This window comes from Lissotriton helveticus, chromosome 2_1, assembly GCF_964261635.1.
Source record: "Lissotriton helveticus chromosome 2_1, aLisHel1.1, whole genome shotgun sequence".
Classification (NCBI taxonomy): domain Eukaryota; kingdom Metazoa; phylum Chordata; class Amphibia; order Caudata; family Salamandridae; genus Lissotriton; species Lissotriton helveticus.
Window position 1 is genome coordinate 360349781 of NC_136059.1, and position 17467 is coordinate 360367247.

A 17467-nucleotide genomic window follows, 5' to 3' on the forward strand; every position below is an offset into this window, starting at 1 on the left:
TTTCCCCCTACGTAAACCTTTAATTTTTTATATATGGAGCAATAGTGAGGCCTATTAAACCATACACAAGAGAGGTTGTTGTAGAGTATGCATCCTTAATTATTTCCAGGTGGTTTCAAATATGGTGATCGTGGAAAAAGAGGCACAATGGAGGTTGACACTTGGATGTCAGCCACAGTGATATGTGCATCAAAAAGTTATCCCAGGGCCCCAGCCCTACCCTTTATGATTCTCTTAAAAGTCCCATATCTTTCTTGTGATGTGCCCGGGCCCCCTTTCTAGTGACCGCTCCCTGAATCAAAGAGTACCCTTTGAAGTGTACTAAAGAGCCTGGCTCTTCTTCCTCCGGTGTGTGTCCTATCCACCTCTGTCGAATGCAGCCATCTACAAATCTGTTAGGGTAGATCCCTCTACCTCCACATGCTCTTACAGTCAGCCCTGAGTCTTTAAAGAAAGAAACCCAGATTCTTACATGTATTGTACCGTTTACAGGCACATGCACACACAGCACAGGCATGCAGCCACATGCACATTGCACAGCACCACATACCAATCTGATGTAGGCAAAGGGTGAATAAGCACACAGCTGCGGAACTTTATATGAGTGAGCCTATATTCCCCATTCCAATGACAATGGAAAAATAGCCTGTTCACTCTTACATATCATTACACAGTATGCAGCCAACACTGCACGCATGGTACATAACTTCAGGCAAAAGCAGTAACCGTTCACCTCTATGAAGGTATCACTTTGGGCGCCCCTCTCTGTAGAACATAATTGCAATCCGTTCCTGAGATCCAGATATCATTGGAGCTGGGGCACTCAGAGTAGGGGTGTACGCCCGTCACCATGCAAAGGACTTTTCCATCCCATCCGTGCACTTTACAAATTAACATAACACTGCCACAGATTCTAGTACTAGAAAAGAAAATTTATGGTGCACTTGAGGTGACTATTGCCCTGCTGTATGGAGAGCAGTGGAGGTGTTCGTCCGAAAAGGTGAAACCAATTTTGCATCCTCTGTTGCCTGCTTCACCAGCTCTCGTTTCTGAAAACACAATCTGAATCAAGAAAGGATGGTTTTAAAAGAGAAGCAGTGGAGGATGCCTCCTCTTTCCACATTCATATACAGTACTGGAGTTACGCTGTTACAGCTGAGAGAAAAGTTGCTTACAGATCATCTGAAGCCGGTGTTCCATCAGCTCCAGTAAAAGTCAAAGTCTCCCTCAGACACAGCCATAATCAAGGCCTGGAAATCATGCTGAAGGAATGGGCAGTATAAGCTGTTTCAGTATTTGACCTTTGAGAAAATCATTGCCGAAGGGATGCTCTTTAAAGATAATTCCACTTTTTTGTTTTATCAATAGCATCTGACAAGGATTTCATCTTCAGTAACAAAGCTGGCATGTCCCACTAACGAAGAGAGAAAATAATGATTCTTTAACGTTTCTGGGACCGCATTAAAGAACCTCAACAAAGGGTATGTTGTGTGCTGCTACCTAGGCACAGAAAGCCTACCAGGATCTGCCCAGTCCTGCAAAATGAAGACCTTTATATTAGGCAACACAGGAAGACGACAGTCAAATACTGGTTGGAATCTACTGAAACTATTGAAAACTAATTGTGTATCAGGAGTGACTGTAGAAGAGGACCGTGTCATTTCATATAGGCCCAAATTTCCACGTATATGTCCCAAAACCTCTGCCAGGACTTCCTTTCTTACATACTTGCCAACCGCTTCTGTTTCTGTATTTTCCTCATGCTAGTCATCAGAGGGATTCAGATAGCTGTCAAACAACGTCTTCTATTAGAACCATCACAGGTGGAAGAGGGGAAAGAGAGCACAATCTCAAACACAAGACAGGGTGGACTGTAATCTCTACTAAAACCATGCAACTGGGATGCCAAGGATAATCCCCAGGGTAGGCACTGGAAAATTAGAATATTATTATCCCCCCTCCTCTCCCCCTCACCCTCACTCAGTGTTTTTAGGATTATCATTGCAGCTTCTGGAGTGTTGCTTCTTACAATGTTTGTGGCAGTATTTATGCCTTTCTTCCATGGAATCCAGACATGAAGCCGCTGCGCATCCTTTTGTGGGTGACAATACTACATGCACTCCATGAGCCATTCATGTCTGCCACTTCCTGCTGTGAACCAGAAGTAGAAAGTTCGCATTCGGCACACTAGTATTTTCACTGGTCTCACAATGCAAGGTAGAAAATAACTTAAAAGGGAAAAGGGAAGTACACCGTAACCTCCTGCACCTGCACAGCGGCTTACAGAAATGGTGTAGCTGCCAGGCAACAAAGACTGCAGACACTGTCTGCCATGAAAGCCTCCACACTCTGAAGGTGGTAGGGTCTTGACATACAGGTGCTTAGCACCCTGCAGCAACAAACAAAAATCAGCAGCATTACGTATTGCCCACTTACTTTATTGATTTGCCAGATGCTCCATAAACAGGTAGAAAAACACAGGATGTGGGCCAGCCTACTGTGGAGGGGGTGGGGGCATAGTGAAATGATAGAAAAGAGGGAAACATGGCTAGAGGCTTGTCAATGACAGGGATTAAACTCAATGCTAAAGTATTCAACTAGCTACTGGGACAAGGTGGCAATGTTCATTATAAAGACATGAATCACAGAAATAAATTAAGCAAATTTAAAAAAAACATGCTTTCTTTAAATCATACATTGTAAACATTCTGAAATGCACTGTAAATTATGTACCTTTCAAAACTAGGAACTTTGTTAGGATCATCGACATATCCAGACAATAACACATGAATACATTCCAGAAGGTGTAAAGGCTTCTTCATTCTGTTCCAAAAGGGATCCTAAAATAGGAATACACCAAATAACAAGGACATTTTATGAAATTAAGTTTCAATTTCATTTGAGCGCACTGTACCTAAACCTTAACTGTGCGTTTTGTCACAGGATGCTTTCACATTTGTTTATACATGGATTAAGGTATGCCATAACACCACACGCACAAAATTTATCAAGCATGAATTGCAAGGTGAATTTCCATGTGCATTTTTCTAAAAAATGATATGTTCATACAAAAGCAAGTAGAAAACACAATTACCTCTTATGCCCCCACTATAACGAACCAATATTTTTTGCTTTACACAAAAGTTATAGAATAAAATAAGGTAAAGATTAAAATTAGCTGAAGCAAGGATCCTGAGAAATAGGACCGTTTTTGTAAACAAAAAGAAGTGCATCTATAAGAATTTGCGCTATTCATGAAGAGATACACATTTACGAGCAACAGTCAAAAAACTGAACAAATGTTTCTAATTTCAGAACCTTCACCAAGAAAACGTCTCTTTTTATCAAGTTACTTAATTTCTATTACCTGGAAAAATAAAAAACAGGAACATTGTATAGAAACCTTAAGCAAGCCAGAAGGCTACAATACAAGTGCTAGATAGTTGATAATGTGTACGAGTAGCAGAGTGACTAAGATTTAAAAAAAAGTCTATTCTCATGTGTTATTTTATGGGAAAGACTAGCTGAGATAAAATAGGGAGGCAATGGAAGTATACATTAGCGGAAGGCGTAAGGCACAGGTTTTGGGTAGAACCCACTTTTCACAATCAGCATCCACCATAGACAATCAAAACCAAAATCAGTGTGGAAAACCTTTAAAATGTCCAGCAAATACCCCGAGAAAGGGATCCAAGTGGGGAAGACAGCCACCCCAAGTAAAAACATTGGAAATGGTTCCCTTCTTACATACAAAGACACTTTAGGGGGAAGCTGGGTCAAAAGGAGCATTAGGCACCAGCACAAAAAACTGCAGCTGTGGTACCCGACTCATTGGCAGAAATGTGGAAATAAATACATATGACACAGAGGCAGTCGCCAGTGTGTTAGTTACGATTTAGTAGCACTTTCTATTGTAAAAGCATTTTTGATTTGCCTACAACTTTCGCTCCCTTTGACAGATCTGCACCAAATCTGGCACTCTTCACATGTGAAGCTGAGGTCCAGCATGCCAAGTCTTGTGGAATTCTGTGCAGGGGGAAAAATGCTAAGAGCGGGGAGTGAACAAAGCTGTGTATGTCCATTTTACATTCCGTGGGATATTTTGCCCTCCGCTGACTGGAATTATATACATTTGGCATGAATATAGAACTTTACTCAGAACGCTCGTTTTTTGTAGTTTGGTGTAGTTTCTGAGATATCAATGTTTGAAAAAAATGCAGGGTGGGGGTGAGACGGTTAAAACTTTGTAAATCTTGACTAGGAGTAGTGTTTGCTTATGAATTTAAACACTTTTATAAATAAACATGACATTTCGCAGACAAGTTTATGCTTTCTATTTCCAATTCATGCAAATTCTCCGGGCAAAGAGGCCAGTTCGATAGGAATGGGTGGCAAAAAAGTGTTTATTTGTCATTTGCTAACAACTGTTGAATTGTGTGATGAATATACATGTGAATGTGGCAAAAGATTAGAAGAATTAGATTTCTGTTGCCACGCCACTTTTTTGCTAATCCATTAAGGGAAGGTGAATCTATGAACCTCCTTGCTATTCAGATGTCTTTCCTTTAAAATGTGGCGCTCTGCATTGAGCCCCACACTTTTAACATTTATATGTGCCCTTGGCAGATACTGTGAAGGAATTTGGGGTGTCAATTGTTTCTTAAGCTGACGCCGCCCAATTGGTTGCCTCCCTCTACCCGAGGACAGGCTCACAGCAACAACTTGGCCCTGTGTCAAGAGAAAGTTGCCTTCTGGATGTCGAACTGTTAACTCAAATTGAATGGAGAGAAAACAGAGCTGATGATTTTAGGTAACAAGCCAACTCTGCAAACAACCATAGGATGGCCAGAATGCTTGGAACTCCATCCACCCCTTCCTCCCTCATAAAGAGCCTAGGCATGTGGCTGGACAGATCTTTATCAATTGAGGCCCGAGTAAAAAAAGTAACCACATCTTGGTTTGGCATGGTTAGGACCCTACACAAAATCCTAGATCTTAGACCTATAGAATCCAAGAGAATAGTGCTCCAAGTGTTGATTCTTTCCCTCTTGAACTATGGGAATTCTTAGTACATGGGTTTAAGCTACCCTAGCATTCCTTTGTAAAAATGCACTGACTTCCAGTGGAGGAGAGGATTACGTTTAAGGCACTATATCTGGTGGATAGGGGAATCTACCACAGAGGCCCTCTTTCATAACTGACCTTTTGGGACCCTTAAGAAAACCTTTAGATGTTCCATGGTGCGACTACTAAAGGTGTTGTGAATCCAAAGGATCAAATGGGGAGTTAGATCGTTCTCGCATCTGACCCCTAAACTATGGAATGCCATGCCGGTTGAGCTAAGAAACAATATGCAAAAGATACGTTTCTGAAAAGTGCTCAAAACATGGTTCTATTTCCACTAGCTTCAGGCGGGAAACATCCTTTACCCCAAAACCATTACAACGCGGTATGGTTACATCGTGGTTTTAACAACGCAAGTCCTTACATTGACTTGCACTGGAGGGCGCTCTAGACTAAGGAATAGTGTGAATTACTATTCCAACACCTTCCCTACTGTACGTAGACTGGAGTTGGAATAGTAATTCACACTATTCCTAATTACAGCGCCCTCCAGCGCAAGTAGATGTAACGCGATGCAACATACTGCATTGTGATGGTACGCGGATGTATCATCATACATCCGCTCTAGTTATCTACTGCCTTGAAGTTTGCCAGTGCAGGCTATAACTCACTCAGTGCTGGGAAGCCCCAGGGTAGCATAGACTGCAGTGGGGAGGGTGGCAATATTAAAGGGAAGAGGAGATAAATACATTTGTATTTTTTATAAACATTTTTTATTGATTTTATGGCGCTCAATACAAGATTTATGATAAAGGACACATGAATTATGACATTTGTGAGCATACAGAAGTGGCATTCCACTGCATATCCAGTATCAAAGGATGACATACTTTGAACAAAAACAACATCATCAACAATCGCATAGTACCAAGCGAGAACCTGCGCATATTTTTGTGCCTACGTCTCATGGTAACATGTGCCCCTATTACAGGTGTAGAGTAGCCTTGAATGGTGACAAGATTAGCTATGTCCACCCGCTTCAGGCAGTGATGAGGGATCCCCCGTATTGTGTGCCTCAAAGGGTATAGGTCTGTATGCGACCCACGGCTTCCAGACTTTGGCGTGTTTGTGGGGACAGCCCTGGGCAGTAAACACGGGCTGTTCTAGTTCCATGGCGTAGTCCAAGCCCCCCTTCCAAGTTGAGAGGCAAGGCAGATTTTCAGCTTTCCTTTTTTTAAATTTTTTTATTTTCAGAGCCAGAAAAAAAAAGAAAAAAGAACAGAAATGCAGTCTTAATACAGAGTACATATTCAGATTGTCAGATAATCAATGATAAAAGAAAAAAGAAAAAAGAGAAGATAAAAAAAAGAAAACAAAATAAATACACAAAGTATACATTGAAAGAAACACCATAACCGTAAGCAATTTGAATATATATATGCTCAAACCCCATTCTTCCACCTTATTAGGGGCAGCGATATCGCTTCTCCACGCTTAGCGGCTTTGGGTCCTCTAGTGCCATAAATGGCATTCTCGAGATTAAAGATCGCAAGTAGACGTGCGAGCCAATTTTGAAAGGTTGGAGGCTCATTGTCTTTCCACCTTGAAGCCAATATAATTCTAAAGACCGCGGTACCGATAAAAAGAGTGCTTCCTCGTTTGGTTTTAAATTAAGTGAATTATCGTATCCGAGCACATATAATGTAGGAGAATCGGGAACTTTGTAGCCAAACACCCCATCCCAGAAATCAGATATCATTCTTTTAACAAGAGTTAGCTCTCTACATTCGCTAAACATGTGGATTAGTGTTGCTGGGCCGAGTGAGCATCTAGGACAGTGATCGTTCTCTCTCTGACCCCAGGCAAATAGCTTTGCTGGAGTGTAATAGAGATTGAAGATAGTTTTATACATCTGAGCTTTAAGGCTAGATGACAAGAGAAGACAATCAGTTAGTTCTAGGGTTCTATCGATATCAATATCAGGATTTGCGAGTTTGTCTGCCCAGGTAGCTTCCGTTTTTTCTAAATCGTCTTGGAGTTTTGCCATCAGACAGTCATAGATTGGGCCGATTCTGGTTGTTTTTCTGGCTATAACCTCGACGATATTAATTGTTCCTGTGTAGAGACGGGGTGCTTTGGATTTAAGTATGGTATGTACTTGGACAAATTTAATGTAGTCAGCGTTAGACAATTGATATTTTGTCTGTAGGTCTATAAAGGTAGTTTCGTAGTTTTTCACCAAAAAGTCCCCAATAGTATTAATCGATTCCCATTTTTTTGATATGACATCAAACCCAAGACCCAAAAATAGATTAGAGTGCCAAAGAGGGGTATATCTATTTATTATTGGTATCTGCATATATTTTGTCATTTTAGTCCATATTCGCCAGGCATTGGAGATAGTTTTAAATTTAGTCTTTTTATAGTAGTTTGTTTCCACTTGCCTCAAAAAAAGACCCTTAGCTCTCGGCCCAAGTGCTAGCTCGTAGATTGACGGAATCAGTATGGCTTTGCTGTCATCTGAAGGGGGGGTAGAGTATAGGAGCGGACTTATTTGTTGAAGAAATGAGGCCCAAAAGTAGAATAGCATATTTGGGATCGCTAATCCTCCCCTATTTTGAGGGAGTGAAAGAAATTTAAGGGACCTCCTAATTTTGCTCTGTTGCCACATGAACTTTGACATGAGAGATTCAAGAGTTTTTAAAATATTCTCTTCAAGAATCAGTGGAATAGCTCGAAAGAGGTATAGTGCTCTTGGGAGGACATTCATTTTTAAGAAATTACCCCTGCCAATGATCGAAAGTTGTAAGTTGTTTACACGATCCAGATCTTTCTTGATATGGTTCAATAATGGCTCGTAGTTAATTTTAGGAATAAGTTTAACATCGGGACGCATGCTAACGCCCAGGTATGTAGCTATATTAGCTCTCCTATAGTCTGAACACACCGTATTATCTGTACAGAGCAAGATTGTCTTCCCTTTATTTAAGGAATATCCCGAGTAATGTCCATATGTAGTTGTTAAGTTTTCTATTTCTGTCATTGATTCTATGGGATCAGGTGTGAATATGGCAATGTCGTCGGCATATGCCAAAACCTTGGTTTCATATTGACCAGTTATAACAGGTGTAATTATTTGATTTTCCAGGAGTTTTAAGAGAAGAGGATTTATGTATAGGGCGAATAAGATTGGTGAACACGGGCATCCTTGCCTTGTGCCTCTTGATATGTTGATCAAACCTGATTCAGTGCCCATAATCTGTAATTTTGCCGTTGGGCCGCTATACATAGCTTTAATGGATTTAAGAAATTTAGAGCCGAAATTATTTCGTTCCAGGACTGCCCAGAGGAAGGTCCAAGAGACACGATCAAAGGCCTTTTCGGCATTAAATAGAATCATCGACATCCGGCCCCCCGTCGCAGCCATGATATCAAAAAGGGTGATAGCCCTGCGTGTGTGGTCGGTAGTTCCTTTGCCTGGAATGAAACCATGCTGCCACGGGGAGACCAGACGCTCGATGACCCCACCAAGCCGAATGGCCATAACTTTGGCATATAATTTGGAGTCCGAATTGATTAAGGAGATTGGGCGATAGGATGTGAGTTCGTCTGGGGGTTTCCCTTTTTTAGGAAAAACAATAATATTTGTCTCTTTGCATGAAGCTGGAGGGTTACCGCTCCATTGAATCCCAAGTGACAGATCAAGGATCAGATGTCCGATATGCTTGCTCAAAATCTTGTATAGATCTAGGGGAATTTTGTCTGGGCCTGCCGCTTTTCCAGACGCAAGCGAGGATAGGGCAATTTGAACTTCGGCATAGGTAATTACTTTTTCAAGATCCTCACGGGTAACACTGTCTAAAGTACTAAATGATTCAGGGTTATTAAGAAGGTTGCTCAGATAGCTGTTTGTTTCGTCCCTGTTTGCTGTTATGTCGTCCTGATAGAGATTGTGATAATATTGCTGAAATGCATTAATTATATCGGAGGTCTGTGTGAGTGTCTGCCCTCTCACTCGAATAGCGGCAATAGCATTGGATACATTTTTCTGGCGGGTATACAACGCTAGGCGTTTGCTGGCCCTTTCACCGTTTTCGTACAGTTCTTTCTGGTGTACTTTGTATGTCTCAGCAGCTTTTTGGCTAAGCCCTGAGTTAAGCTCAGATTTTAACACTAGCAGTTTATACATGGCATTTTTCCCATCTATTCCTTGTGAGATTTGTATAATGTGATCTTCCTCTGCCCTTGCCAGCTCATGAATTTTCTGGGTATAATCATTATTCATTTGTTTCCGTGCCCTAGCTTGAAAGCTCATTGTCTCGCCTCTTAGTGCAGCTTTGAAACAATCCCACACCACATTCCTAGAGGCACTATAGCGGTTGATATCAAAAAATTCTTGGGCCCATCTAACAATGTGATTAATGTAGGCTTTATTGACAAGGAGTTTGCGGTCAAACGTCCAAGCACGGTGTGTTCTTGATGGAGTTGAAATACTAATTGTGAGGTTTAATGCATTATGATCAGATATGATTTTTGGAAGTTTGATGATAGTGGCTTGCAAGGCTAAATCAGATGTTGAAAACATGTAGTCTATCCGAAAATGCTTGCGATGAGGACAAGAAAAATATGTATAGCCAGGATCTGGGTAATTTTTGGTATTCCATATATCAACCAAGTCCAGGCTATTCATAAGCCTGCCAATCGCCCTAAAAACTTGTGGCTTACGTCCAGTATATTTTAGGTGTGGGTGTTTATTGCTTGTTTGATCAAGCGAGATGTTAAGATCCCCACACATAATAAGTGGCCCCTGCCAGTCTGCAAGTTCTAACTCGAGTTTCTCGAAGATAATGGGGTCATCTTGATTTGCCCCATATACTGAACAAACAGTAATGCCAAGAGCAAGTTTGACGATAGCCCATCTGCCTTGTGGGTCCGCTAATTTCCTTGTCGCTTGACCAAGAGAGGTTTTGGCTAGTATGGCAACTCCCCGGATGTTAAAGGTTTGTGATGTACAAACTAGTAGGTTATAACCCCTTATGGTGAGCAATGACCTCTTATCCCAAGGCAGGTGAGTCTCTTGGAGACAGATAATGTCTACCGGGTTTTGATTAATTATCTCACCCAGGCATTGGCGTTTGTCTCTAGATAGCAGACCGCCAACATTCCAGGTTTGAATAGTCAATTTCCCCATGAGGATGTAATAAATGAGTTCGATATTGATAATTGACACTGCTGTTTAAATTCGGACTGCAATTTATATCCTGTTCGATCCAACTTGATTAACATGGTGCCTTGGATTAATACTCGTTTAGAAAAGACAATGGCTCTTATCTTTCCGCTGGCTCCGATTTCATTTTTTTTAACTTCGCTCCCCCCCACCCCACCCACCCCTCAGCGTCCACCCACCCACCCTCTACTCCCCCCAAAAAAAGGCATTCAGACTCCATAAGAGTCTGAGTGATGGTGACCTGGTTCACAGGGAACCAGGTTGCTGACATCGTGTGATCGATTGGTAGCCAGCTCCGCCGCAACCCAGCCCCAATATTGATTAGGAGTGGAGAGTACATTTTAAACAATAACTTTTCTTCAGTTAGTTACACAGAGGCATATTACCAGTCTGTACTCTCTATGTCACCCCCTCACCCTATTCTTAATTTTATGAAAGCTTTAGTCCTTACGTAATACTAGTGTGTAAACATTTTGGATAGCCTATTTAGTGTGTGTTCTTTTTCTTTTCCCAAGCCCTTATTGTCCCCGGTTGATCTGTATCCTTGCTAATAGCAGAGGTCTCATTTAGGTAGGCTTGTGCCTGAATTTCGCTGGTAAAGCTTCTGGTGGCACCATTGAAGATAATTTTAAGTCTCGCAGGGTTCTGTAGATATACCGTGGCTCCCAACTGTTCAAACGGGATAAAGAGTTGCCGCATGCGCCACCTTCTCTCTACCGTTGCGTGGGCAAAGTCGGGTCTGCTAAAGAAGGTAAACCCTTTGTATTCCCTTTTATGGTTAGGTCGGGCGAGATCAAAGATTGCTTCCCGCAAGAGGAAGTTGCCAAAATAGACCAACATTGCCCTAGGATATTTCTCCGATGATTCTGAACTGTTTATTGAGGAAAAGAGGAAATCGATGGGCCCGCTGGACCTCTTTGTCCCAGTCCCAAGTGATTAGTTCAGGAAATGCATCTTTAAAAAGAGATATCATATAGCCCCTAGGGTCGTTCCCTTCGACGCCCTCGGGGATACCCAGAAGACGCAAGTTATATCTCCGGGCCCTATTTTCTTGGTCCTCAGCTTTCCAATGTCGTGCGATGTCCCTTTTGGCTAGTGTCAAGCCCAGAAACAATAGGTGCCTTTTGTAGATATTGCCCCCTATTTCATCAGTGTGAGCTTGGGGGATCGTGGGATATCCCAGTGTAAGACGTTTGATAAACATTGTTAAACAGCCCGCCAAAATCTGTCCAGGATTAGGAAAGTCCAGACTGTGAGCAGGAAGGTGCCCTCATCCACGTGGCAGTGAAGACACAGGGGAGAGGCGATCAACCCCTCCCGCCATAATCTATGTCGAGTGTTGAGTAGGTATTTAAATTGTATGTGTAGGAAGGTGGATATCTGACTATGGTTACCCCCAACTTTTTGCCTAGTGTTTTGCTGGTTTTTGACTTAGTTGGCCTGGGATTCTGCTATTCAGGACCCCAGGCTTCCTGCTCTCTCTGTTAAAATGGACTCCATGTACCTTAGGTACATATCTAATTGGATACTGGGTCACCTTATCAGTCCCTGTACAGTGTACCTTAGGTACCCAGGGCATAGGTGTACCCAGGGCCTACCAGGGGCTGCAGCATGTATTATGCCACCCCTGGGTGGCCATCCAAACGGAGACAACTGGCTGCTAAGACAGATGGGGCAAGGTGGTGTAATCACCCTTTGCTTTAGATATTGTATACCTATATCTAACCCCAAAATGGACACATATACTCCTATAAGTCACTCCTATGGCAGGCCTTATCAATCCTGAAGGCAGAGTGCTTGGAATTATGTGAGATGGTGCTCTAGCATGAGCTGAGCCTGTCTGCAGCTTGCGGAACCATGTCCTTATAGCTGTTCCATGATAACGCTATACCATATACTCTTAAGTGCATTATAATCCTCGCGGTTATTGCTAACTTTGGCATAGCATTATCAAAACATGTCGAGTAAGGTGTCATACGAATTGGAATACTACCCCCTCGCCAGTTCTGGCGACGGGGGTAGCATTCCACCCTTTTAGAGGGACACGACATGTATGTAACTGTGAACCCCGGTTAAAGTTAAGCAGAGCCTCAGCATCACAAAATGGATGCTGCCACCACAGACACAAGTCTGACCTCCTGCTGCTGGGAGTCCTTTCAGCGAGGGAGGCCTGGACAAAGGGTTTCCTGCCTTGGGAGGTGCTAGCACCACCCCAGACAGGAGTTTGTGTATTGAGGTAGGGAGGCCTGAAAGGAATGAGACATGCCTGGGGCACACAAGGTGTCCCTGTGCATACACCGGTTCAAACTAGTTGCTGGGGCACTCCAGCCCCAGCTCTGGCGCGAAACCGGACAAAGGATAGGGGGTGTAACCACCCCCCTTCCAGGTCCCACCCATAGGAGGGACCTATTCGCAGTACAGCCCCCTTTAGCAGGATAAAGGTAGGAGCTGGTCCAATTCCACATTAGATTAATCCTGACTTGAAACTTTACAAGAAGAAACTCTGGACTTCGACGTTCTGCTCCACAGAAGACTGAAGAAATCTCCCTTGTGGGCAAGGAGTGTCCATCCTGCATCCGCAGGCACCATCAAGCGTCCAGCGGCTTCACTTTGTCGTCTTCCCTCGAGGATCCAGACTTCAGAGCCCGACGAGACCCGGATTCCCAGAACTCTCCGTCCTCAACTCACATCTGCAGCACAGCTGAGATCCGTGGGTGCGACGAGACACGTGGGACCGGCCATCTTGGAGAAACTGCACTTTGCTTCCAGCACGACTTCTGAGGTAACCTCGACAAAGTGCTTTGGGGATTGAGAAGCCCTAGCCCCGAGCAGCTCCTGCACCAAAGACCAGCCCTCCAGCATCCACGAGATCGGCGTTGGGCCCTTTTGCTCGATTGCTGCTCGACGCGTTGTCTGGTCACTTGCCGACTGGCTATTGGCCTCCTAGACGACGATCCTTGAAATCTACACTGTTGGTCTGGTTGCTCCAGACTGGCCCTTGCTCCCTTCCAAAAGAGGAGCACCCTGGACCCTCCTGGTCCACTCCAGATGCCGTTTCCACTCACCGCGTGGGTTGCCTTTGCCAAGGCCTGTTGACTCCAAATCCGGATCCGACACCGCCGACAGCGAGAGCCTGCGTGGGACAGCTCGTGCCTCCATTCTGGTCGTCGAAGACACCTCCTGGTCCATGTGGCTGCAGAGACAAGCGTTCACTCTTCACCTGATCGCGACAACGACATCTGGTATCTTCCTGGTTCCACACCGGTCACTGGCTAGTGACTTTGAACATTGTCCCCTCTGCTTTCAGGTCTTCATCTTCCTCGATCCACCCGTGGATCGCACCAGACATCTCTCCTCCTGGTCGCCTGCAGCATCTTTTCTTTCAGGCTCCATAGACTTCGACGCAGAAACCAGACACGACTACGCACCTATGCATCCGCAGCCCGTGGGTGAGGTAACAAGAGCATTTCGGTGCTCAAGGGTAGATTAACTCTCCTAGTGTCCAGATTCACAGTCGTTTTAGTCCTAACCAGTCAGGATTGTCCGTACTCACCTTTTTATTGAACTGTACTGTCCATAGACGTTGTTACGCATCCCGCGTGTGAGTTCACACTCTGCACACGCGTCCCCTGGGCCTCCTATTACTTACCTAAGGTTAGGATAGTGTAGTCCCAGCAATCCTACAGCCTCTGGACAGCTCCATTCCTTCTATCGATTTCCTTATACCATTTACTTAGTATATGGTTTGCCGTGCCCCTAGGGCACCATTGTAATTTTGTGCAACTTATCGTATTTTTCCTAAGAGATTGTCATGTGCTTAGCCCTCTGATCTCATAAAGAGTTCAGAGGTGTTTGCTATTAATAAATATATTGTTTATTTTCATAACAACCTGTGTGGTGTCCTTTCATCTGGTATTCAAGGGGTTATATGTGGTAAAACAGCTGGCTTCACATGCCAAAAGAGTTTAGCCTAAGACTGCTTTGTCCATGCTACCATTAGGATAGCTGGTCTATAAGGTTGACTTACAACCAATCACCATAAGGGTTGTTTGGACTGATACAAGGTGATCACTAGAACTAGTGAGCATCATATATCAGGCCAACTTCTCACAGTATGTAACGGAGATGGTGGGGGATAGCAGCTCCTCTCCGTGATTAGAGTGCTTCGGACCAATCTTCATTGTCAATGAGCCCTATATCTGTGTCCCATGAGGCCTGTAAAGATGCTAGGGTGGTAGGTCTGTGAGTAACTAATGTTTGGTAAATTTTAAGAAATTCTATGGTCCCCCCAGGTCCCCCATCAGGAGCTTACCCTCTAGTGGACTGAACTCGGGCAAGGTTGACAGGCCTCTAATGCAGGACTGTAAAGCAAGGCGCAGCTGTAAGTATTTATACAATTGAGAATGAGGCATAGAGAATGCCTCTTGTAGATCTCGAAAAGACTTCATGGTGGGACCCCGCATGACATCGCCCATGGTTGAGATATCGAAATGGTCCCAGCTGCTAAACCCCTGTAAGTCTGCGACCTGAGGAAGTAGGCAGTTCCGCTACAGTGGGGTCCCTGAGTGAGGTGTCCACACCAACCCATACGCCGCGATGCCTGCCGCCAGGACAGAATGACCACGGATGTGGTGGGGGAAGTACCCGTGGGGCAGTCCTGCAATACAGTGGGAGGGGGGGCGTATAAGGATGGTTCCCCTAAGATCCAGTGCTCCAACTTATAGGCAGGTTCATCGCTGGCCCCATACCACCATTCGTTCAGTACCTTTAGCTGTGATGCCACATTGTAGGAGTGTTTGTCGGACGTGGCGATCCCCCCGCACTATGTAGATTGCATACAGGTACGCAAGGCGACTAACTGTGGAGCCCCCCCACATGAATTGGCCCAGGGCTGCATTTAATTGTCGGAACCAGGACATCGGAATTGGAAATGGATGGAATTGGAGTTGGTACAGCAATTTCGGCAGGGTGACCATCTTTTTAAAAAAAAAAAACTTTATTTTGATTATACAACGTGTATAGAAACATTCCCACCTGCAATTGGCATCAATAAAAAAGACGTGCATACAGTTCGATGATCTCAATATGGCACTGATGGGTACGGACATCACAGGTCAGGCTGAGTCCATGAGGAATGAGAGAATCATGGTATAAACAGGATAGGAACATGAGGAAGCAGCCGAGCACTACACAATAAACAGACCTAGCAGTCCCTCTCCCCCTCTCCCTCCCTATCAGACCCCGACCTCTCTGGCGAGAATAATTCATCACTTGTCCCATTCGAATCACTTAGAGACAACCCCGTAGTACACATGACTCGCCAGGCGAGTAGATCATCCTGCAGTTTCTCGTCCCTGCGTGTACGCTGCATATGTCTCTTCTCGGCCAGGGACCACTCCCTGACATCTCTAAGCCAGACAGGCACCTCAGGAGCCCTCCGCCCCATCCAGGTAATCGCCACCCTACGTCTCGCCAGTACCAACATTAGTTGCAGTAGTTTGTAGGAAAGGTTCCTTTTCTTAGGCTTAGGGACTAAAGCTAGCAGGCAGTGAAGCGGGTTCAGGTCTATCCGAAGGCCGGTGGCAGTGGTTATACGTTCCACCACCTCTGTCCAGAAGCTCCTGACTAATGTGCAGTCCCAGGCCAAATGTAGGAACCCCGCCCGCTTTATACCACATCTGGGGTAGGTGTCCCCCCTATCCCCTGAAATACGCTTCAAGGAAACCGGAGTCAGGTAGGTGCGGTGCATAAAATTGAAGTGTGTTAGTTTGAACCGCGCATTGCACGATACCTTACGTGTGAGGCACCCTGTACCCTTGCGCTGCCCCTGGTCCAGGGCGGCCCCAAGGTCTGCCTCCCAAGCCCCCCAGGAAGGCGGGACCAGCGGGGTTGAATCTTGTCGCATGGCTGAATACAGCAAAGAAATCAATCTTCGCCCTCTACCACAGGAAAGAAGGATGTTCAGGGTATGGGACATCGGGGGCGCTTCTGGGAATTTGGGCCAGGCCGCTTTCACCACCTCTTGGAGGCCCCGGTAGTGTAAATATTGCCCCCCTCCTAGTCCAAAGGCCTCCTCAGCCTGTTCAAAGGACACGAAGGACTCACTGGGGTAAAGGTCAGCCAAGGTCTCGCAGCCTCCCGCCCGTCCCAAATGGACATGTGCTCTTCCATGGCGACTATAGGAGCCAGAATCCACACCGGCAGCTCCCTATGGAAGGGGGCTTGTCGCAGTATCTTTTCCACGAACCGCTGCCAGATACCTGCAGTGTGGCGTATCACATATGGTAGGGCCTCGTCTGCTCCCCGTCCCTGCATCAATGCGACCTGTAACGTCCGCTCGTTTGCTCTACCGGCCAGAAGTTTCATCTCCCAACTATCTGCGACCGCGAACCACAATGCTGCCGGCGGTAGTTGTGCCGCATGTGAGAAGTTGGCCTGGTATATGATGTTCACTATTCTAGTGAGCACCTTGCACCAGTCCAAACAACCCTCATGGTGATGGTTGTAAGTCAACCTTATAGACCAGCTATCCTAGTGGTAGCGTGGACAGAACAGTCTTAGGCTAAAAGACTCTTGAGGGCGTGTAAAGCCAGCTGTTTTACCTTATGTAACCCCTTGAATATCAAATGAAAGGACACCTCACAGGATATATATAAAATATATATGTATTTATTCACTAACACAATCCTCTGAGCTCTTTATGAGGTCAGAGGCAAAAGCACATAAGTTACTCTCAGAAATACTTTAAATAGTACAATTTACAGTTAGGCCCTAGGGGCGCGTAAAACCATATACTAAGTAAGTGGTATAAGAACCATGACTTGTGAAAGGAAGAGGCCTAGGGCGTAGGGAATCACTGGGGCTACACTATCTGACCCTTAGGTTAGGAGTAGGAGGCCCACAGGCAGCGCGTGCAGTGTCAGTACACTCACGCGAGAGTCAATAGAAAGTCAATGGGAACTTTAAAAGGTAAGTAACGAAGATTTAGGACACTTCCGGTCTAACTAGGAAGATACAACTAACAAAACTAGACACTAGGATAGTCAATCCCTACAGGAGCACCGAAGTACTCGCGTTACCTCACCCACGGGCTGCGGGTGCCTAGGTGTCAAAGTGTGTCGGGTTTTCTCGTTGATTCCTATGGAGCCTTGGAAGAAGATGCTGCAGGCGACCAGG

At 44.8% G+C, this 17467-nt stretch overlaps 1 protein-coding gene and 1 long non-coding RNA gene across 3 annotated transcripts in view; one reads left to right on the forward strand and one right to left on the reverse strand.

Annotated features, from left to right (window-relative positions):
• LOC144817980 (uncharacterized) overlaps positions 1-17467 on the forward strand; it is a 347207-nt gene that overhangs the window by 134102 nt on the left and 195638 nt on the right. The window lies entirely within an intron of this gene.
• NUP155 (nucleoporin 155) overlaps positions 1-17467 on the reverse strand; it is an 898957-nt gene that overhangs the window by 35060 nt on the left and 846430 nt on the right. For both annotated transcript variants that reach the window (XM_078674974.1, XM_078674975.1), the window contains one exon: positions 2734-2840. In XM_078674974.1, the coding sequence (XP_078531100.1) occupies positions 2734-2840 (107 nt within the window). The remainder of the gene's footprint in view (positions 1-2733; positions 2841-17467) is intronic.